The sequence below is a fragment of the Suricata suricatta genome, chromosome X (assembly GCF_006229205.1).
Source record: "Suricata suricatta isolate VVHF042 chromosome X, meerkat_22Aug2017_6uvM2_HiC, whole genome shotgun sequence".
In the NCBI taxonomy this organism is placed as follows: Eukaryota; Metazoa; Chordata; class Mammalia; order Carnivora; family Herpestidae; genus Suricata; species Suricata suricatta.
The window spans coordinates 78,910,160-78,934,650 of record NC_043717.1 but is presented as its reverse complement, the minus strand read 5'-3'; the positions used below and the strand labels follow the sequence as shown (position 1 = coordinate 78,934,650).

At 37.3% G+C, this 24,491-nt stretch overlaps 1 protein-coding gene across 2 annotated transcripts in view; it reads right to left on the bottom strand.

Moving 5' to 3' along the window:
- HTR2C (5-hydroxytryptamine receptor 2C) overlaps positions 1-23,873 on the bottom strand; it is a 121,043-nt gene extending 97,170 nt beyond the window's left edge. For both annotated transcript variants that reach the window (XM_029930783.1, XM_029930784.1), the window contains exons 1-2: positions 23,796-23,873; positions 20,578-20,891 (exon numbers count right to left, since the gene is read on the bottom strand). In XM_029930783.1, the coding sequence (XP_029786643.1) occupies positions 20,578-20,891; positions 23,796-23,830 (349 nt within the window). In that variant the 5' untranslated portion in view covers positions 23,831-23,873. The remainder of the gene's footprint in view (positions 1-20,577; positions 20,892-23,795) is intronic.
- Positions 23,874-24,491: the final 618 nt, after the last annotated feature.

Sequence of the window (24,491 nt, the reverse complement as noted above, 5' to 3'; positions counted from 1 at the left end):
TTTTGTTATATTTTTTGAAGATTACGAAACTGTGGCTAAAATGGTGGCTAGAAAAGGTTAAAATTGTACTGAAAATACCTGAGATGTGATTGAACTATAGGTTTGGGGCTCTTGGTGCTGTAGGATTCTAGCAATGTGCCAAATATTATTTAGAAAAAACAGAGTTTTCCGTTTATGATTCAATTGCTACCTGGGTTAATAATCTATAATAGAATGATGCCAAGGACAACTTAGTCCAATTAATTTTTTTTAAAAATTTTATGACGTTGGTGGTAAACATGGTCCTTACTCAAGTATGTTAGTTTTAAAAGTTATTTATTTGGGGGGAGAGCACAAGCGGGGGAGGGGCAGAAAGGGAGGGGAGACAGGGGATCCAAAGTGGGCCCTGCATTGACAGGCTGACAGCACCAAGCTTGATGTGAGTCTCGAACTCATGACCTGAGCCGAAGTCAGACACTCAACCAACTGAGCCACCCAGGTGTCCCAAGTATGTAATTTCTGAATTAGCAGCAGATTGATATACAGTTACACATTTTCCAAAGCCTATATTTAAACTTTATATTGTATTAATTTATACTTTATATTTTAAATATTATGCATATATTATGATATATTTTATATTTTATATATTATTTCTCATGAGAGGGATCAGGATCCTGAGATGGGGAGTTCCAGGTCTTATAAAAGACTGAGTTTAGAATGCTTCAAATCTCACTTATGCCTTTCATATACATTTAAAAAAAATTTTATGTTTATTTTTTTAATTTTTGAGAGAGAGAAAGAATGTGAGCAAGGGAGGGGCAGAGAGAGAGGGGGACAGAATTTGAAGCAAGTTCTAGGCTCTGAGCTGTCGGTGCAGACCCCAATGTGGGACTTGAACTCACGAACTGCGAGATCATGACCTGAGCCGAAGTCAGTCACTTAACCAACTGAGCCACCCAGGCACCTCTCCTATACATTTTTTAATTAATCTTTTCATTTGAGGATAAGTGTAAATTCACATACAGTTACTTGTAAGAAATAATGCAGCCAGATTGCTAGTGTCCTTTATCCAGCTTCCTCTAATTAGAGCATCTTATAAAACAATAGTAAAATAATCACAACCAGGATTATTGACATTGACATAGTTAGGATGTAAAGCATTCCATCACTGCATGGGTTCCTTGTTTCCCTTTCATAACCCTATCCTTTTCCGACCACCTTCACCTCCTCTTTCCTCCTTTAAACCCTGGAAACCATTCATCTGTTCTCTTTTTCTAAAATTTATGTAAGGAATGCTATATAAATGGAAGCATACATATGATCTTTTGGGATTGGCCTTGATCACTCAGAATAATTCTCTGGAGAATCATCTATGTTGTAGGAATCATTAGTCATTCCTTTTTATTGCTGAGTAGTATTTCATGGAGGACTATACATGGTTTTGTTTAACCATTCACCCATTGAATGTTGTTTCGAGTTTGTGGCTATTATGAATAAGGCTGCTATAAACAGGTGTACAGGGTTGGTTTTTTTTTTTTAACATGCGTCTTCATTTCTCTGAGATAAACGCCCAGGAGAGCAACTGCTGGCTAGTGTAGATAGTTGCCTGTTGAGGATTTCAAGAAACTGCCAAACTATTTTCCAAACGGTCTGTACCATTTTGCATTTCCATCAACAACATATGAGCAATCCAGTTTCTCTGAATCCTTGGTAGTACTTACTTTCAGCATTATTTTTTTTATTTTTTCCCTTCTGATAAGCGTGCAGCTCTATCTCATTGTGGTTTAATGTGTGTTTCCCTAATGGCTAGTAACCTTGACCATCTTGTCATGCGCTTATCTGTCGTCTGTATATTCTTCGTGTCTTTTGCCCATTATTTAAATGGGTTGTTACTTTTTCTTTCCTGCTGAGATTTGGGAATTCTTGGTATGTTCTAGATACTAGCTGTACTAGACTGAAAATAACCTCCTAAAAATATCCACATCCTAATCCCTGGGACCTGTGTATCCTATGTCATATGGCAGTAAAAAGGAGTCTTTGCAGATGTAATTGAGGATCTTGAGATTGAGAGATTATTCTGAATTTTCCGGGTGAGCCCTAAAAGCATTCACATGTACCCTTATAAAATGGAAGCAGAGAGAGGGGTGCCTGGGTGGCTCAGCTGGTTAAGCGTCTGCCTCAGGTTCAGATCATGATCTCAGGGTTTGTGAGTTCCAGCCCCGCACAGGGCTCTCTGCTTTCGGCCCAGAGTCTGCTTTGGATCCTCTGTCCCTCTTTCTCTGCCCCTCCCCCACTTGCTATCTCTCTCTCTCTTTCAGTAAATAAACATTTTTATAAACGGCAAGTAGAGGGAGATTTCATAAAGAAGAGAAGAAGGTGATATGACCAGGGAGTCAGAGATTGGACTGGTGTAGCCTCAAGCCAAGGAATGCCAGCAGCCACCAAAGCTGAAAAAGGCAAAGAAGGAATGGATTTTTCCCTATCATGACCCTGAAGACAGCAAGATTTCAGCTTAGCCATACTGATCTCAGATTTATGGCCTCCAGAGCCGTGAGAATAAATTTCTGTCATTTTAAGTGACCATTTGTGGTAATTTCTTAGAGCAGCATGAGAAATGATTACTTTCTTATCCCTTTATTGTATGGACAGTTTACAAATATTTTGTTCCTACTCTCTAGTTTGTATTTTCATTCTCTTAAAAGGGGTGTTTTACAGAACAGAAGGTTTTACTTCTGAAGTCCAGGTTATACATTTTTCTTTTATGGGTCATGCCTTTGCTGAAATCTAAGAACTCTGCCAGGGCGCCTGGGTGGCTCATGTGGTTAAGTGTCCGACTCCTTGATTTCGGCTCAGGTCATGATCTCACAGTTTGTGGGTTCGAGCCCCGGATTGAGCTCTGTGCTGACAGTGTGAGGCCTGCTTGGGATTCTTTCTCTCCCTCTCTCTCTGCCCCTCCACAGCCTACACATACACACACACACACACACACACACACACACACACACACTCTCTCTCTCTCTCTCTCTCTCTCTCTCTCTCTGTCTCTCTCTCTGTCTCTCTCTCTCTCACTCTCCCTCTTTCTCTCTCTCACTCTCAAAAATAAATAAATAAACTTAAAAAAAAAAAAGAACCATGCCTGGCCCTTAGATACAGGAGAATACCTATTCTTTTATTTTCTAAAAGTTTTATATGTTTTGCATTTTACACTGAAGTTCGTGATCTGTTTTAAGTTACTTTTTTTTTATAAGGTATGAAGTTTAGATCAAGGTTCCTTTTTTTTTTTTGGCTTGTGGATGACCAATTTTTACACCACTTGTTCCATTGAATTACTCTTGCACCTTTGTCAAAAATGAATTGGACATATTTATGTGGGTCTGTTTCTGAATTCTCTGTTCCGTAGCTCTGTGTATCTATGTACATATACAACATTGTCTTGGTTACTGCTGCAATTATTCACTTATTTATTTTCTTTCTTTCTTTTATTTTTATTTGTGTTATTTGAGAGAGAGAGAGTAAGTGGGGGAGAGGTGCAGAGGGAGGGACAGAGAGAATTTTAAGCAGGCTTCACGCTCAGTGCGGAGCCTGATGCAGGGCTGGATCCCACGACCATGGGTTCATGACCGGAGCCAATCAAAAGTTGGAAGCTCAACCGACTGAGGCCCAGGCACCCCACTGCTGCTATTTTATAAAGCCTGATATGGAACAGAGTCATTCCTTCCACTGTATCCTTCTTTTTAAAGATAGTTTTGACTGTGTTAGGACTTGCTTGTGCCTTTTCATATAAATTTTGGAAAAAGCTTATCTATGTCTAAAACATCTGGCTGGGATTTTGATAGGAATTACCTTAAATCTATAGATCAATAGATCAATTTGAGAAGTACCGTAAGGTGAATTGTGTTTTCGTAACTTATATGTTGAAGTCCCCAGTACCTCAGAAGGTGACTGTATGTAGAGATATGCTCTTTAAAAAGATAATTAAGTTAAAATGAGGTCATTAGGTTAGGGTGGACCTTCATCCAATATAATTAAGAAGAGAGAATTTCATGGGATGCCTGGATTGGCTCAATAGGTTGAGCGTCCAACTTTGGTTCAGGTTATGATCTCATGGTTTGTGAGTTCGTGCCCATCATCGGGCTGTCTGTTGTCAGCACAGAGCCTGCTTTGGATCCTCTGTCCCTTTCTCTCTCTGCCCCTCCCCTGTGCTCACTCTCTCAAAAATAAATAAACATTAAAAAACAAAAGAGGAGTTTGACACAGTGCAAGGAAAACCAAGGTGAGGACACAGCTCCAAAGCGGCTGTCTGCTGATACCTTGACCTCTGACCTTTAGCTTCGATAACTATGAGGCAATACATTTGCTGTTGTGGTAACCACCCAGCCTGTGGTGCTTTGTTAGGGCGGCGCTGGTGAACTAATACAGGAATAAGCAACGTCGTTCCTATGTAGAATCTTTCAATCTATGAACAGGGTCTGGCTCCTGATTTATTTAGGACCCTGAGTTCTTTCATTGGCACTTTGTAATGTTAGGTGTACAAATTCAGTACATGTTTTTATTACATTTGGACCTGTTTTATTTTTTGTTGAGCAATTGGACAGACTACTGAATTTTTAAAAATTGTATTGAAATCCGAGTTAGTTAACATATAGTGTAATAATGGTTTGAGAAGTAGAATGTAGTGATTCACCTCTTACATAGGACATCCAGTGCTCATCCCAAGTGCCGTCCTTAGTGCCCGTCACCCATTGAGCTCATACCCTCACCTCTCCCCCTCCCCGTCCAGCAACCCTCAGGTTGTTCTCTGTATTTAAGAGTCTCTTATGGTGTGCCTCTCTCTCTCTTTTTATCTTATTTTTCCTTCCCTTCCCCTTGGTTCATTTGTTGTGTTTCTTAAATTCCACATACGAGTGAAATCATATGATCTTTAGCTTTCTCTGACTGCTTATTTTGGGTATTGAGTTTTAATTTCGGTTTCCACACATTTATTGTGTTGTCTAAAAATGTGACTGAATTCTGTGTGTTGATCTTGTATTCTGCAACCTTGCTCAACTCATTGATTTTATTAGTTCTAGGAGTTTTATGTGTAGACTCTTGAGAATTTTCTACATCAGACAATCATGACATCTGCAAAATGGCAAGTTTTACTGCTTCCTTTCTAATCTAGATGACTTCCTTTTAAAAACTTTTTAATGTTTATTTTTGAGAGTGAGAGAGAAAGAGAGAAACAGACCAGGAGTGGGGGAGGGGCAGAGAGAGAGAGAGAGAGAGAGAGAGGGAGACAAAGGATCTGAAACAGGCTCCAGGTTCTGAGCTGTCGGCACAGAGCCCGCTGCGGGACTTGAACTCGTGAACAGCGAGATCATGACCTGAGCTGAAGTCGGACACTTAACCGACTGAGCCAGGCGCGCCTAGATGCCTTCTTTTCACTGTCTTGTCGTAGTGACTAGAGCTTTCAGTACTATGTTGTGTAACTGCCTTGAGATCAGACATCCTTTCCTTGTTCTTAATCTTAGGGGAAAAGTGTTAGACTTGCATCAGCTTCCACTGTGTCCATGGGTATGGGCAGATGAGACTGCCTGGTCACCGGGTATGGGACTGCTTTGCTAAGTCCCTGTTTTGTTTTGTTCATTTGTCCATGCCTGCTGAAATCCTCAGCTGCAGCTTTCTCCAGTGGCTACAAGTAGGATATGAGAGATTAAAAGAAACCCCAGGGAAGTCACTGTAGGGGCATTCTTCCAGTACTCAATTCCCTTGTCGTTTTCTTTGTGCTTTAAATTTTTTTAGTTTTACTTTTTTTTTTTTTACTTTTTAATGTTTTTCATATTTATTTTTGAGAGAGAGAGACAGACAGAGCGAGCAAGGGACAGAGGGAGACACAGAATCCGAGACAGGTGCCAGGTTCTGAGCTGTCAGCACAGAGCTCGACATGGGGCTTCAAGTCACAAACTGTGAGATCATGACCTGAGCCTGAAAGACCAAACTAACACCATGACAGGCTTCATATTTTCCCCCTAGTTAGTAGGCCTGAGTTTCAGTTTTCCCAGAATGATCAACAGTGAAAGGAAAGAGCACACATTGTCCGAAAAAAGACTGCCTTCACAACACCCAATCAGGGAGGGCTGAAAGGCATATCAGACATTCCTAAGGGCAGAGGCTTGGGGCTGGGACCAGAGATAACTGCTCAAAGTTAGTTAGCCAATCGCTGGCCACTTGCCCAAACCCCATGTGGGGGCTCTCAGCCCACCCCATAATTGGTTGTTTTAAAGATATCCCAAATGTCATGACTGGGTCCTGCCAAATGTAACGGATGCCCTAAAAATTCTGAGAGGTTAAGATGGTTGCTAGGGCTGCTATGTGATTGTGATTGGATCACTGTGCCTGTGTCACAATTCTTTGTAACTGCCCCTCTCCACACCCCATAAAAACCCTGCTCAGCTATTGTTCGGGGCTCTCAGCACGGATCCACTGCATTGGTGAAGTCTGGGAGCCTGAGCTTAAGCCCGAATAAACTCCCTTTGCTTTTGCATACGTGACTCGGTCTCCCTGGTGGTCTCTGGATTTTGGGGATATTGCGATCTGGGCATAACAAGCTGAAGTCAGACACTTAACCGATTGAGCCACTCAGGGGCCCTCTTTGTGCTTTGAGAGTCCTTTTATAATTTTACAGTTCTTTACAGAGTAGGTAGTTGTATTTAGGGGAGAGTAGCAGGGAAAAGTGAGTCTACTTCATCTGATCCCTGAACCATGTATTTTCAAAATTATTATTATACTATTAGATATGACATAATAATAGAAGTAGTTTGTTAAGTTTATTTTTTTATTTGTTTTGAGAGACAGAGTGAGAGAGAGCAGGGGAAAAGCAGAGTGAGAGCAGAAGAGAGAATACCAAGCAGGCACAGCACTGTCAGTTCAGAGCCTGATGTGGGGCTCAACCCACAGACCATGAGATCATGACCTGAGCAAAGTCAAGAGTAGGATGCTTAACCTACTGACCCTCCCAGGTGCCCGGGAATGTTGTTGTTGTTGTTTTTAAGAGGAATATAGAATATCTTATTGCTGGAATTTAGAGGTGGAATTTAGAGATGATTTGCTATGAGTTTATTGTGTACCAAGGAATCAATCTAGCGATGCAACTGCCAGTGCCAAAAAGGACGTCCTAGGCTGTAACAGAGGATGGGGTCGCCCCCCTGGAGTTGGAGTGATCTTTGCTAGTTTATGTCTTTAAGAGATTTAGTCTATTTCATATAAGTTGTTGAATTGATAAGCATAAAGTTTTTCCATAATATTCTGTTACTGTACTTCAAGGTCTGTAAAGTCTGTAGTGGTGCCCCTCTTTCATAACTGATACCGGTAATTTGAGTTGTGTCTCTTTTGTTCTAGAGCAGTCTGCCTAGGTGCTTATCATTTACATTAATCTCCTAAAAGAACCAGCTTTGGGTTTCACTGGTTTTTCTCTGTCACTTCCCAACTTTTAATTTTTCCAGTGTCTGCTCTGAACTTTGTGAATTCCTTCTTTCTGCTTGCATTTAATTTAATTTTCTCTTCATTTTGTAGTTTCTTACAATGGAAGCTAAGAGGCCTGGTTTGAGACCATTCTTAGTTTTCTAAAATCGGTATTTAATGCCATAAATTTTCCTCTAAGCCCTACCTTAGCTGTACCTTACAATGTTTTTAACGGTATTGAGATGTAATTGACTCATAAAAAACTACATACTTAAATTCACAATTTGATATGCTTTCACACACACATGCAGTAATCTCTACTATCAAGATAAGAAACATAATCATTATGCCCCCAATTTTCCTCATGCCGTTTAATGATCATTTTCATCTGCTCACCCCACGCTCATTGGTCTCCAGCAACAGCTGGTCTTTCTTCTGCCACTGTAGATTGGTTTGCATTTTCTAGAATTTCATATAAACAGCCTTAGGGAGTATGTACTCTTTTTCTGTCTCTTTTTACTCAGTTTAATTGTTTAGGGTTTATCCATGTTTTGTGTGTTATCTAGCAATGGTTCGTTCTTTTTATTGCTGGTGTTTAGCAATTTGATTCTGATGTGTCGGTGTCATTGTCTTTGAGGTTTGATGAATTTCTCCAATGTCCAAATTTGTGTCTTTCATAAAATGTAGAAAATAATTGCTTAATTTTTGTTTAAGTTTTTCTTTTCTGTACCAATCTTTTCCTCCTCTCCTAAGGCCCAATGAAACAGATACTCTACAGTTTCATAGAGTCCCACAGGTTCTTGACATCTTGTTCATTTTTCTTCAGTCTTTCTCTCTGTTCTTTACTTTGGATGATTTATATTACTTTATCTTAAAGTTCTCGGACTCTTTCCTCTGTCACCTCTATTCTGTTATTGAACCTATCCTGTGATTTAAAAAAATTTCAGATACTGTATTTTCTTGTCATAAAATATTCAGGGTTTTTTTTTTGGAGTTTCTTTTTTTCCATAGTTTCTTTTTCTCTATTAAGAACTTCCATATTCCCATTCATTACAATGTGAAGTATTGTTATGGTAGTTTCTTTAAAGGCTTTGTCTGATCAGTCCAACACCTAGGTAATTTGGGGGTTGGTATCTGTTGATTGTCATTTCCCCTAAACATTTTTAATATTTCCTGGATATTTTTCATGTCAGGTAATTTTGTATTGAATCATGGGCACTTTGAATATCATATTTTGCAGACTTTGGGTCCTGTTAAAATTTCCTCTGGCATACTGATTGTGTTGCTTTTTTGGTTTACTAGGCAATCAAACCAATTATGTTCAGAATTAATAATGTTTATGTTGGTAGGCAAATGATTCAATATTTTTTGTTTTCAAAATCCTTGCCTAATTATCAACAATAACCTAACTATGGAAAGAAGCCAAATGTCCATTGACTGATGAATGGAAAAAGATGTGATACACACTCACACACACACACACACACACACACACACACATACACATGCCCCCACACACGTATACATATAATAGAATACTACTCAGCCATCAAAAAGAATGAGATCTTGCCATTTGCAACAATGTGGATTGAGCTAGAATGTATTATGCTAAGCAAAGTAAGTCAGTCAGAGAAAGACAAATATCATATGATTTCACTCATATGTGGAATTTAGGAAACAAAACAGATGAACATATGGGAAAGGAGAAAAAAGAGATGGAAAAAAACCATAAGAGACTCTTAACCATAGAGAACAAATTGAGGGTTGCTGGAGAGGAGGTGAGTGGGGATTGGGCTAAATGGGTGATGGGCATTAAGGAGGGCACTGGTTATTATGGGCACTGGGTGTTATATGTAAGTGATGAATCACTGAAGTTTGCTTCTGAAACCAATATCACACTCTATGTTAAGTAACTAGAATTGAAATAAAAAGTAGAAAATAAACAAACAAACATACACACAAAACTGTTTGCCTGTGCTGCTTTAAGTCTGGCCCACAGAGCTAGGCCACTCAGGACACGGTCCTAGACTTGGATGGTTGTTGAAATGAGTTCACTTCTGTCTAGATTTTTCTATGCTTCTTGAGGGTCCATCCTGTTCCTGTAGAGCTGAGGGTTGAGACTGGAACTTGTGCAGGTTCATACTGAAATACGGAAACCTATATTCTATTCTCTCCACCACGGGATTTCCTTCCCATGCTCTCCAGCCTACAGAATCCCCCTTTATTCTGGTCTAGTGGTCATAAAAGAAAGAATGTCCTCAAAATGTTAGTGCTCACACCACACAGCAGAGCTATATGACTAGAGCCATTCCTCTGGCAAAGCCAGGGCATAAAAAAGGGAGGGGGAAAAAGATATTTCAGCTACTTTTGGCCTCAGGGGCTTCTTTGGCCAGTTATTCTGGCCAGAAAGACTGGGTATCTAAAAAAATGTTTTTTAATGTTTATCTATTTTTGAGAGGGGGGGAGGGACAGAGAGAGAGGGAGACATAGAATCCGAAGCAGGGTCCAGGCTCTGAGCTGTCAGCACAGAGCCTGACACGGGGCTCGAACTCATGAACTGTGAGATCATGACCTCAGCCGAAGTCAGATGCTTAAGTGACGGAGCCACCCAGCCACCCCTTCATGTTATAACATTCTTCCCCTGAACCTCATTTCTCCAAGGAGAAATGTCTATTCCCATTTTGTTTACTGCTAGTCATGCATTGTTGTTTTTAGGCCTTCTTCATGGACAGACAGAAAATAATTCTAAGTATTCATGTGTATATGAATATTGATTTCTATATCCATTTATATTATTATTGTTGTTATGATTGTTATTAATTTTCTCCATGATTTCATACTCTTATCATGAAAATTAATCCAACTTCACAGGACTCATTACTTGCTTTCCCCTTCCAAGCTTTCAATTTCCTCATGCAACAGTGAGAAAGTTGGTTTCTATGATCTTCAGTATTTTTTAAAAAAATTTTTAATGTTTATTTTTGAGAGAGAGACAAAGCAGGGGAGGGGGAGAGAGAGAGGGAGACACAGATCCCAAGCAGCTCCAGGCTCTGAGCTGTCAGTACAGAGCCTGACGCGGGACTTGAAACCATGAACCATGAGATTATGACCCGAGCAGAAGTTGGACCCTTAACTGACTGTGCCACCAAGGCGCCCCTAATTTTCAGTATTCTCACACCTTACCCCATCCAGAATACATGGGAACTAGTTGCAGAATTGCCGTAGTGTACTTCTGATAACATAAAACCTCATACTACATACAATTCCTTTCTTTACATTTTTCATTTGCTTTCCATTGTGTAGATAATACAAAAATATTGCTTTCAAGTTATATGGGTTAGGGTTATTTTTGTATTCTCTACTCAATGTTGTCATGTTATTAATTCCAAATAGAGTTAGGTTCATTTGATTCTGTACATAATACATTTTAGAGCTTTCTCCCAATCTCTGTGCTTTTGATGTATAAAACATTGACACAGTGTCTGAAGTCAAAATTTTATAAGATGTGTATTCAGAGAAGTATAATTCTCCCATCCCCAACTCCTCTTTTCAGTTTCTACGTTCCCTCTGAAGGCAAGACATCTCATTATTAGTTTCTCATTTAACTGTTCTGTATTTCTCTTTTACAAAAATAAGATGATATATGTATGATTTTGTGTTTGACAGTTTTACTCTATCTCCGCTTTTGCATTTTGGTTTTTTCACTTGATGATATGTGCTGGAAATCGCTCCATATTAGTTCATAGAGAACTTTCTTCTTCCTGTTAATAGTTTCATGGCCCTCCATTATGTGGATATTCTATAGTACACTCAATTAATTTTTTTTGGTCAGGGCATAGGTTGTTTCAAATATATTTGCAATGGCAAACAATGCTCATATGAATAACCTTATTCATACATATTTTTGATTTATCAGAGGTATGTTACTCAGGGTAAATTTTGAGAGGTGGTTTGCTGGGCTAAAATATATATTCATTGGTAATTTTGTTCAGTATTGCCAAATTCCCCTCTATAATTACTGTACCAACTGGCATGCCTGCCACTAATATATGAGGGTCCCTATGTCCCAAAGCCTTGCCACAGTGCCATGGGAAGCTTTTAAAATTTAGTTAGTCTTTATTTGCAACAGAATGGATAGATCTAGAAGGTATCAGGCTAAATGAAATAAGTCTGTTGGAGAAAGATGAGTACCATATGATTTCACTCCTATGTGGAATTATATTATATTACATTATATTATGTTTATATATATAGTTTATTATCAAGTTGGCTAACATACATTATATACAGTGTGCCTTGGTTTTGGGGGTAGATTCTCGTGATTCATAATTTCATTTTTTAAAATTAGATTTTTCATTCATTTAGAATTTGTTTTTGTATTTGGCATGGTGCAAAATCTAATTGTATTTTTTTCCACATGGCTATATAGTTAGCCAACACCATTTCCCAGTTATTTGGAATGACACTTTTCTCATATATTACATATCCATTTAAACTAGAATCTGTTTCACATTTTCTACTATATTCCACTTGTATTTCTTTATATGGTCCAGTGATACATTTCTTTAATAAAGGCTTTATAATGTGTTTCAATATCTCCTAGTGGTAGTTCTCTTTCATAGCTTTTCTCTTTCAGTTTTTTCAAGCTCTTCCTACATGTGTAATTTTCTAAATGAACTTTAATATCAACTTCTCTACTTCCATAAAAAGGCTTTTTGTGGGGAGTCTGGGTGGCTCAGTCTGTTAAGCCTCCGACTTTGGCTTAAGTCGTGATTTCACGGTTGTGAGTTCAAATCCTGCTTTGGGCTCTCTGGAGCTGTTAGCACAGATCCTGCTTTGGATCCTCTGTTCCCTTTTGTCTGCCCCTCCCCCCTCACAAGATAAATAAATAAACATTTAAAAAAAGTTTCTTGTAAGATAAATATCCGTAAGAGTCAAACACAAGACCTGAAACTGTAAAACCCCTCGAAGAAAGCATAGGGGATGTGAAACCAAAAACACAGGCAATGAAAAAGTAAACAACACAAAGAAGCTTCTACACAGCAAAAGAAGCCAGCACAGAGTGAAAATGCAAACTATGAAAGGGGAGAAAATATTCGCAACTCTTATAGCTGATAAAGGGTTGATCTCCAAAATACATAAGGAATTCTTACAATTTAAGTAAAAACAAAGCATAATAATCCAATTTAAAAATGCACAAAGTACTTGAGTAAACATTTCTCCAAACATGATATACAGATGTATAGTATGCACATGAAAAGAGGCTCAACATCACTCATCATCAGAGAAATGCAGACCAAAACCACAGTACGCTAGCATCCCACACCTGTCAGGATAGTTAATTAAAAAGACGAGAAATAACAAGTGTTAGTGAGGATGTGCAAAAAAGGGAAACCTCACTCGCGATTGGTGGGAAACACTGTGAAGGGTCCTTAAAAATTTAAAAATAGAACTACCACATGATACAACAATCTCACTTCTGGATATTATCCAAAACAACTGAAACCAGGATCTTGAAGAGATGTTAACATTCCTGTGTTCATTGATGCACTGTTCGCAGTAGCCAAGATGTGGAAACAACTTGAATGTCCATCAACAGATCAATGAAAGAACAAGTAATATATATGTACACAGTGGAATACTACTTAGCCTTAAAAAGGGGGGGGATTCTGCAATATGTGACAACATGGATAAACCTTGAGGACATTATGCTAAGTGCAAGAAACCAGTCACAGAAAGACAAATACTGCTTGAGTCCATTTTATAGGAGGTACCTGAAATAGTCAAATTCATCAAATCAAAGAGTAGACTGGTGGTGGTCAGGAGATTGAGGGAAGGGAAAATGAGAATGTATCAACAGGTATAAAGTTTCAGTTAAGCAGAATGAATAAGCTCTAGATATCTGCTGTACACCATCGAACCTGCAGTCAATAACAATGGATTGTACACCTAAAAATTTGTTGGGGCCCCTGGGTGGCTCAGTCGGTTAAATGTCTGACTTCAGCTCAGGGCATGGTCTCACGGTTCATGGGTTCGAGTCCTGCATCGGGCTCTGTGCTGACAACTAGCTCAGAGCCTGGAGCCTGCTTCAGATTTTTTATCTCCCTCTCTCTCTGACCCTCCCCTGCTCGCACTTTCTCTGTCTCTCAAAAATAAATAAAAAACATTAAAAATTTTTTAAAATAAATAAATAAAAATTTGTTAGGAGGGTAGATCTTATGTTAAATGTTTTTATGACAGCATCCCATTTTTTAAAGAAATTAAAAATCTTGTCATGTTTACTGGAATTGAGCTAATTGATAAACTATTTTAGGAACAATGTAGAGATATCCTTCCATATCTTGGCTTTTGTAAATAATGCTGCAGTAAACATAGGGGTGCGTATATCTTTTTGAAATAGTATTTTTGTTTTCCTTGAATAAATGCCCAGGAGTGGAATTATTGGTTCATATGGTATTTCTATGTTTAATTTTTTAAAGGAACTTCCATACTGTTTTACACAGCGAGTGTACCAATTCACATTCCCACCAACAGTGCCTGAAGGGACCATTTTTCCACACTCTCACCAACATTTATTGTTCGTTATCTTTTTGAGTCTGGCCATTCTGACAGGTGTGAGGTGATGTCTGCTTGTGCTTTTGCTTTGCGTTTTCTCTGATGATTATTGATATTGAGCATCTTTTTAAGCACCTGCTGCGTATCTGTATGTTTTCTGTGAAAAAATACATCTTTTCAGGTCCTCTGCCTATTGCAATTGGATTATTCCACTTGGGAAATTACCTATTTTTTAATATTTTGAATTTATTTGCATAAAAATCTTCCAAGTAATCTCACAATTTAAAAAGGTGTTTTGTTTCATTTGTTAATCACCTTGTCATATCTTACCTTATATATTTATGTTTTTCCCCTACTTAAAATTAGCTGATGATTTTTTATGTTTTTAAAAATGTTTTAAACCAAGATTTTGATTTATTAATTAGGTATGTTGTTTTTATTCTCAATCAATTTCTGCTCTTCTGTTTAGTTTTTTTCTTCTTTGTGCTTTCTTTTGGCTTACTTTATAGGTTTTTTAAGAGTTTATTTATTTTTGAAAAAGAGAGAGAGAACCAGCAGGGGAGGAGCAGAGGGAGACAGATGATCCAGGCTCAGTGCTGTCAGCACAGAGCGCCATGCAAGGCTCGAACTCAAAACCACGAAGTCATGACCTGAGCTGAAGTTGAACGCTTAACCTGCTGAGCCACACACAGGTGCCCCTGTAGTTTTGGTTTTTTCTAAAATTTTTTTAATGTTTATTTTAATTTTTCAGAGAGAGTGACAAAGCAGGAGTGGGGGAGGAGCATAGAGAGACGAGACACAGAATCCGAAGCAGGCTCCAGGCTCTGAGCTGTCAGCACAGAGCCCTATGTGGGGCTTGAACCCACGAATTGCGAGATCCTAACCTGAGCCGAAGTCGAATGCTTAACCAACTGAGCCACCTAGTGGCCTCATTTTTGGTTTTTTTTTTTAAGGTCGTTTGCTGGGAGTTTAATTCATTTGTATGCTTTCATTTTTACCGATAAATGTGATTAGGGCTATGGATTTTCCACTGACCAGTGTTTTAAGTATAATGCATAGATTTTGATATGCAGGGCTGAAGCTATCATATTTCTAGAGAAATCTTTTAAATTCAGTTTGCATGTCTCCTTTTAATGAAGAGTTGTTTAAAAATTTGATGTAACTCAAGATGAGACTGTCTTTAAACCTTTGTTAATATTTTTTTAATATTGCCTTCAGAAAGTACTTTTTGTAATATTTTTACTTCCCTAATATTTTCTCTGTGATCTAATATTTTATTAATTTTTGTGAGTGTTCCATGTGTACTTATCAAGAAAGTATACTGTCCTTGATAAGGTTATAAAATATAACCTTAAGGTTCAAGTTCAACATAATTCCATAAGAGCTATATATGCTTTTAATTTTTTTGTCCAATATTTCTTATGCTGAACATGATACGTTAAAATCTCCCATTAGCAGAGTGCATTCATAAAAGTCTCCTCCCGTGTTCTGTCGCTTTACCTTATAAAGGGTATTTCTGTGTCATTGGTATCAGAGATATATTTTAACTGCTATATCTTTATTGTTAATTGTGACTTTTCTTATGAAAAGGCATTCTTCCTTTTCACTTGTACTGCTTTTTTCATTACAAATTTACTTTCTTAGATATCAAATCACAGTTTCTGTTTTCTTATTGTTTCCATTGGCTTGGTACACTTTTGCTCAGCCTTTTATTTTTCACCATTATAAATCACTGGGTTTTATGAGCCTCTCTTGTATACAGAATATAATTGGGTTTTCCTTTTTAAGCCAAAGGAAAAATTTTTCATTTTTAATTGTCTTTTAGGTTCATTCAAGTTTATTGCTGACACGTTTGTTTTCCTCTGTCATAATGTTGAGAGCATGATGCTATATTTTCTTGTGTTTCTCTAGTCCATTTTTTTTCTCTTTCACTAATTATATTTCTTTTGATGTTTTGGAAGGTTTGTTTTTTGTTTTAGTGGTTAAGTTTAACATCACAGTTATTTATTTATTTATTTTGAAATGTTTATTTATTTTTGAGAGAAAAAGAGAGACAGAGTGTGGGTGGGGGAGGGGCAGAGAGGGAGAGAGACACAGAATCCCAAGCAGGCTCCAGGCTCTGAGCTGTCAGCACAGAGCCTGAATTGGGGCTCGAACTTATGAACTGTGAGATCATGCCCGGAGCCGAAGTTGGTCGCTAAACTAAGTGCTGCCCAGGTGTCCCTTTAATATCACATTTATACCATGTTTTCTTTGTATCATGTTCAATGCCCTTAAACCACTGTTTTTTATTAAGGAAATTCTATTACTTTCTGGTTTGCCTTTTTTTTTCAAATTTTTATTGAAATTCTAGTTAGTTAACATCTAGTGTAGAATTTAGCGATTCATCACTTACCCAGTGCTCATCCCAACAAGTACCCTACTTAATGCCCATCACCCATTTACCCCACCCCACCAACCATCCCTCCAGCAACCCTCAGTTTGTTCTCTATTGTTAAGAGTCTGTTTTATGGTTTACATCTCTCTTTTCTTCCCCCTACGTTCATCTGTTTTGTTTCCTAAATTCCACATATAAGTGAAATCATATGGTATTTGTCTTTCTCTGACTGACTTATTTCACTTAGTGTAGTACATTGTAGCTCCATCCACTGGTTTGCCAATTTTTTTTAGGAGAGAGAGAGGGCAAGTGACTGAGGGTTAGAGAGAGAGAGGAAGGGAAAGAGAGAGAGAGGGAAGAAAGGAGAGAGAGAGAGACAGAGAAAGAGAGAGGAGCGTGGCTCACCGAGGACTCATGTTTTTACCCAAAGTGGGGCTTGAGCTCATCTGAAGCAGCGCATGAGCTCACCCTGAGTTGGGACTCATCAACTGTGAGATCGTGACCCAGTTCCAAGTCAGATCCTTAACGACGGAGCCACCAGACACCCTGCCAATTTTTTATGGTATCATTTAACTCCCACCTTTTGTGTATAGAAAAATCAATAAAATTATTTTACTTTCCTCTTCCTTTATCCCTTTCTATTCTCTTTCTAAATTTAATTGCATTTTTCCAATTTTTTAGAGATTATAACATATAATATAGATTATATAACCTATAACACTGCTCCTCTGCCCTTATATCACCTTTATTTTTGTCTTAGCTCTAAAATTATCCATATTAAATGCTCATCATCAGTCTTCTGGATGAGATTTTCCCAGTCATTCTTTGGTTAGTTGAAACTCATCCGATGCTGGGAGCCACATCAGCCTAGCTGGATGGCACAGTCACAGTGAGGAAATGGCAGAGATTTGCACAGCTCCTGCCGGGAGAGGCGAAACTGGTATCTCCTTCTACTACTGCTGCTCATGTGAAATTAAGTCTTTTGCTATTAATTAGACCTTACAGTTTTCCAAGTCAGACCGATATTCCCCACACAGTTACCCCATAAGAAAAAACATTTTCCTGTCCCTGCATAAGAGATTTTGGATCAAAACATTATAAATATTTGACAAAAGGCTCTTCTAATGAGCCTTGCAGACCCAAAACATAGACTTGAAGGGGCTAAAGGCACAAAAATTGCATTTGAGTTTGGCCTGGGGAAAAGGAGCTTAATTTGGAGATAAGAATTAAATACAAGGCCAAAAACATAGTCCATTCGAGTCTGATCCAAAGAAAACTGGAGCCTAAATTGGAGATTAGAAGTAGAACACAAGGTCAGAACATGGTCCCCTCCCGAAGTCTGCATTCAACAAATATCCTCCCTTATACTTACACTGTGGGAAACCCAGGTCCACAGGGCCCCCATTGGGCTTACATCCAAAAAAAGGCTTTCTCAAGCAACTTGTTAATAAACATTTTTTCCTCTTTTCTTTTTGTCTCTTGTAGTTTATAAGCCAATCAGAATAACTGTTAGCCTATCTATATACAACTTAACCTATATTTTAATCTTACCTTTACTAACTTTAATAATATGTATGTTAATTCTGTTTTCTACTAAAAACATCCTGTTATATTCTTGGTTATAAAATATACTCAACTTCACTGTAAGTACATTACATGATTTGGTTGTAACTTGTTAATTAAAAAGCAAAGTCATAGATATTGGCCCATAACCAACCCGTACAAAACAAGATAGGTTTGTTACTTTCTTAATGTGGGAAACTGGCACCAAGACAGAATGGGATGGTTCTAAAAACACTTCTGTAAAACTTGTTTCTTTACACTTTCGATGATTAAAGCACCTTATCACTAAGAGTTAGTCACTTAAACAATTCCCGTTTTCTGATGTCATGTTATTGCTTGATCAATAAAAAAAGACACCAAAGCAGACAAAGCAGAGATGCTTGCCTGGTGATCAAGAAAGAAACTTGAGGTCCTCTCATCACTCTCTCATGACGACCTGTCCATCCTTTCGGGGACCCCTGGACCTGCTGGAGCTGGACTCTGGCATTCCACCATTTAATTTTTTTTAATTTTTTAACACTTATTTATTTTTGAGAGACAAAGAGAGAGAGAGACCATGAGCAGGGGAGGGACAGAGAGAGGCAGAGACACAGAATCTGAAGCAGGCTCCAGGTTCTGAGTTGTTAGCACAGAGCCCAATGCAGGGCTTGAACCCACAAACTGTGAAGTTATGACCTGAGCTGAAGTCAGATGCTTAACAGACTAAGCCACCCAGGTACCCCCACCATTTAATTTCTTAAGCATGGCTTATGGGTTCAGAATTCTCTGAGTTTAAAATAAATTTGAACCTTTTGTAGCCTCAATGGTTAGCATGTCTGGATGTAAAACTCTTCATTTCCAACACTGAGTATGTCTTTCGGTTTTAGTTTAAGGTATACTTTACATACAGTAAAATTCACCCTTTTAAAATTGCACACCAGGATTTATAGTTTTTCAAATTTTGAGTGTATATATAGGATATTCACATACTATGTTTATATTTATATTATATAAAACATTATAAATTATATATCTATGTAAATATTTAAATTATATATGTGTATATATTGGATTTATATATTTATATATATCATGTGTAGATATAATAATACATATGCATATATGTTTGTGTGTACATATGTACAGGACACACCACCAGCACCTCAAGCTTTACCAAATAAATACTTTTTTTCAGTCATCCTCCCACCTTCGCCCCCTGGAAACTAGTGATCTGTTTTCTTTCTTTATAGATTTGCCTTTTAAAGGATGTCCTACAAATGGTTGACATTTTGAAAAATATTGCTTCACTATTACTTTGCTTTGTTGTTTTTGTTACTTGTGAAGTCAGTCTAATTCTTTTGCTCCTATAAATCATTCCTCATTTTTACCTGGAATCCCTGAGGATTTTTTCCTTATGTTTAAAGTTAAAAAATGGAATTTTCATGTGATTCAGTCATTCCACTACTGGGTATTTACCCAGAGAAAATGGAAACACTAAATCAAAAACATATATGCACCCCCTATGTTTACTGCAGCATTATTTACAATAGCCAAGATATGGAAGAAACCCAAGTGCCCGTTAATAAATGAAAAAAGAAAATGTGGCATACAGATAATATGAAATATCACTCAGCCATAAAAAGAATAAAATCTTGTAATTTGCACCTATATGGGTAGACCTAGAGGGTATAATGCTAATTGAAGTCAGTCAGAAAAAGTCAAATACCATATGATTTCACCCATATGTGGAATTTAAGAAATAAAACAAAAAATAAAGAAAAAAAGACAAATAAAAAAAAAAAAAAAAAAAACCCCAGAGACTCTTCAATACAGAGAACAAGCTGGTATTTGCCAGAGGGAAGTGTGTGTGGAGAATGGGTGAAATAGATGAAGGGGAGTAAGAGTTCTACTATTTTGATGAGCATTGAGAAACATAGAATTGTTCAATCATTACACTCTACACCTGAAGCTAATATAACACTGTATCTTAATTACACTGGAATAAAAAAAAAACAAACTTTGAAGTGAATAGGGTAAAGAGATGGCACAAAATAAAAAAAAACATTAAAAATCTCTCTAAAATGAATATTATGAAAACTTTAAATGCCTGGATTTTATTGTGATCATGCGACCTGGCACTTCCATAATTAGTAATTAATTTGTTATCCTCTATCTCCTTGTAAAAACTATAAATTATAGACTCCATGAAGAATAATAGCTGTTATTGAGTATTTAATATGTACCAAGTACTTAGTTTGCCAACATTTAAAAAGCTCACTTAAACTATATTTATTAAAGATGATGAGTCTATTCTTCCTTCTTTGTATAAGAGATGATACCAGGTATGTGTACTACCCAGAACATAGGGGTGAGAACATGTTTCTGTCACATTGCAAGGCAACTGTCATTGTTAACAAGTGAGACTGAGCAACAGAGTATCTCAGGATGATTTTTGATATATCAAAAAATGTCTGCTTTGCTTTTTTACGACTCTGTTACTGATTTATTTCATGAATATGGCATACACATCCAATTCTTCTGTCACGCAGCTTGCTTTTTTTTTTTTCATTTTCCAAATGATACAAGGAGAATAATGAACCGTATGGGTGTTTATTGTGATACCTGGCACAGACTTATGATCTAATCGGAGATTCGAAAAAAACGAATAAAATTGTACTTACCATAAAGAATTGCCAGCAGAGACAGCGGCATGACAAGTAGTCCCACTAGCATATCAGCAACGGCTAGGGACATTAAGAAGTAATTGGTGGCATTGTGCAGCTTCTTTTCCAAGTTTACTGCCATGATAACGAGAATGTTGCCGCTTATTGTCAATATTATGATCACGACGATGGAAAGTGCTGGCCAGTTTTGTACCCCGTCTGGGAATTTAAAGCGTCCGCCATCGGAGGTATTGAAAATGTCAGTTACTATAGCTGCTACAGGGCTCACAGAAATATCGAATTGCCAAACCAGTAGGCCAATGAGGTGCACACTGAAAATTAAGAAAAAAAAATCATCAGGTACATATTGTATTGCTTTTACGCAATAAATTGCTTATGCAAAACAATTGTTTTTCTTCAACTGTCATTACCATCATCATTATTTCTGCTTTCTTAACTAAATATCAGTATTTCTTCTTTCTACCCAAGGAATACTTTTATTGAGAGCTTATTACGAGTCAAGCACTTAATTTATGAAAATGTATATAAACTCGTTTGATCTCACACAAAAACTTCATGGGGTCAGTATTGGTTTATTCCCATTATGTAGATGAGGAGACTGAGGCTCAGAGAGCTGAAGTAACTTTCTCAAGGGATTATATGAGCGACTAAGTGGCAGGGGCAGGTCCCACTCATTTCAAAGTCTGTGTTTTACAGTTTTACTCTATACAAGCAATATAAAGCTGCAGTATTGCTTGATTTGCTGTAATGGTCTGTTTTTATATTTTTTAAAATTAATTTTTCCAGATGTTTTCTGAGACAAATGACAACAGAGTGAAAGACTTTCCTTTAAGTGTCCTGTACCGTGACAAGAAAATTGAACGTTGCCTTTTTAAGTGAAAAGCTATGAAGGAATGAATTGTCATCAGGCAAACTTCAGGCAAGATGTTGGAAGAGAGAGAGTGAGTTTTGGCAACCCAAAAGAGTTCTTTCTAGAACTGTTCTTACCTTCTCACAGCTGCAGACTGACTTTGTGTTGGTCCATACATATTAATAGATTTTTCCTTCTGTCTAACACTCTCCTCATTAATGTCCTATGTTTTCTGAGCCCTGCTCCAGGCTAGAAAATGATTGATATGTGGTGATGATTAATTCCTATGGCTTCGCTGCTTTTCCTGTGCTGGATACAAAATCTCTCCGGTCATTTAAAACGTCTGTTTCTCACGACCGTGCTTTCGCAGATACACTAGTAGGAATGTCAGGCCAGGTAGCAAACTAATGCAAGAGACATGGACCTGGTTATGTTTTGCTGACCCCAATTTAACTTCTCCCAGTGGTGATATGAGATTTATGTAGGTTCCTTACATCAAGCACCCTCTCAAAGTGGACGTTCCTAAAGTATCTAATAAAACTAACGTTTATTTTCATGAATAAAATAGACAAGAGAGACAAGCATATTCAATATTTCCTGTTCAAAAGCAGGGATTACTGTGAATGTGCATTTTATGTTTTCTGTGCATTCTATATGTTCAGCACTAATTATTTTATAAATATTAAGCAGCAGCTACACTATATGTAGTGGTTGTTAATTGATTATGATTATCGTAATGATCACTAATATTATAGACATGCAGTTGCAACCACGCTACACTTTCTAAACTTAAACTGTCACATTTGGCCTGAAAAATTATGAGCAGTGAAAATTCAAGTAAAATATTGTAATAATTTTCTAGAGGATTTAAAAATCATTTCTCTTAATATCTTGGTAATATATGTCTATGTCTTTTAAAATAATGAAGCGGTCATGAAAATATTTTAACCCTCTCATTCTTCAGAGGATAGAAAACTAGTATTTCAGACATTTTGCTTACCATAACTTGCTCATTAGTCAAGGTTACCTGACATTGTAAGCAACATGAGAGAGTGACATACATAGTAATTTTTTTCAAATAATCTGTAAATTCTTTTAAATGCTGGTTGTATTATCCTCCTGGAACACACAAAAATTATCTAAAATAATAGATGACTCAAAAAATCTATATCGTAAGTAATCTGCAATTAGTGTGAGTAGAAATTATTGAAATAAAGGACCAAATAAATAGAAGCAAGTTATATGCTCTCAGTGTTGATTATTTGTTGCATTGGGCATGGGGTCAATTTTCTAACTTCACGGCCTCATTGATTTTTTGACCTGACACTTTAACCTCTCAGCGCATCAGTTTCTTCATCTGTACATCAAGGATGTCCTCGATCATATGATTGTTGTGAAAATTAAATAATACATATGAAGTCCTGAAAATAGTATCTTTGTCATAATAGGCCCTCAGTAAACGTTTTCCATGCCTCTGCCTCATTTTTCAAGGAGTGGGTTTAGAAGAAAGCAACTCAACATTTTCTTAAGTTAAAGAGAAGATATATTGGGATTAGATTACATTTAGAATTGCCCAGTACTTGAATCCAATTCTTATTTCCTTTGTGTTACATTCTGCTGACCTTAATTACTGGGTCATTGTATCAAGACTTTGGAGGCTGGCATTGTTTTCCTCTGGCTAGCTCCATCCCCCAACCTCTACTCCCTGACCTCTGACCCATTCTTTCGCAACCTCAGCTATTCTTTTATTTTTTTTAAATGTGTACTTATTTACTTTGAAAGACAGAGAGAGCACTCGAGCAGGGGAGAGGTAGAGAGGGAAAATCCTAAGCAGGCTTGGCCCTGTTTGCGCTGTGAGCACATAGCCTGATGCGGGGCTCAAACTCTTGAACTGTGAGATCATGACCTGAACTGAAATTAAGAGTCAGACACTTAGCCTACTGAGCCACGCAGGTGCCCCTCAACCATTCTTCATAAAAACAGAAACTTAAAAAGACATTTTATGCTCATGGTTGTTTAGTCCATGCAAGAAGGAAAAGGAAAGGACCTTTCCTATTTCTACATTTGAACCATGGAGAAAGCAACCCTGAATAATGGAATTATTTTTGAATTTAAGATCTTATTGCCATATTATTTATTTGAATATATAAGCAGTTGTGTTCGATTGAAGCCCAAGTTATCAGGGCTTTTTGCATTTATTTTTGAACAGGAAACACCCATTATATCAGTCTATGGGGCGCAAGTCATTTCTACAATTTGAAGCAAATATAGCTGAATGATCATATAAAAGCCCTTTTAACATTTTTGAGCAAGCTACCATTAAAAGAGTTATCTTTTAAAAAATAAGAAGTCATAACATCCTTACAGGAATGAATGCACCGCTTTCCTCATGTTCGCCATGATGGCTTTAGTGCTTAGCAACCAAAGTTTAAGATTGAGAAGAGGAAATGTAACAGATTGAATTCATAATTCCATCCTTTCTGGGGAGAGAGAAAAGAAAAAGAAAAAGATAATTAGTTAAATGTCCAAATAAGTTGCATGACAACCAATTAAGTAAACTTAAATATACTTAAGTGATAAGAAACAATCAATACAAAATTTAGCAAATAGATAAGTATGTTATAGCATATAGGTGATAAAAAATGGCAGAGAATATATTTTTCATTTATTTACCAATATACAACCATCACAATTTTTCTTTTCTTTTTTTTTGTTTTCTTAAAAATTTCTTGTGCACACTCTATTTATATGGAACCTCTACTAAATCTCTTCTTAAAGTATACGTAGCTTGTGATCAGTGTTCGGAGAACGAAATTAATAACATATGCTTCTTAATTTACAAAGCATTGGGGGAAAGTTCGTGATGTCATAATTCAGTAGCAAGTATAACATGTAGCAAAGGATTCATCTTCTTGGAACATGCAAAACTAAAAATAAGTGTTTTTTAAGTTTATTTATTTATTTTGAGGGGGCCCAGAGAGAGAGGGAGAGAGACAATCCCAGGCATGTTCCATGCTCAGTGTGGAGCCCCATGAGGGGTTCATTCGAACCATCGAGAGAC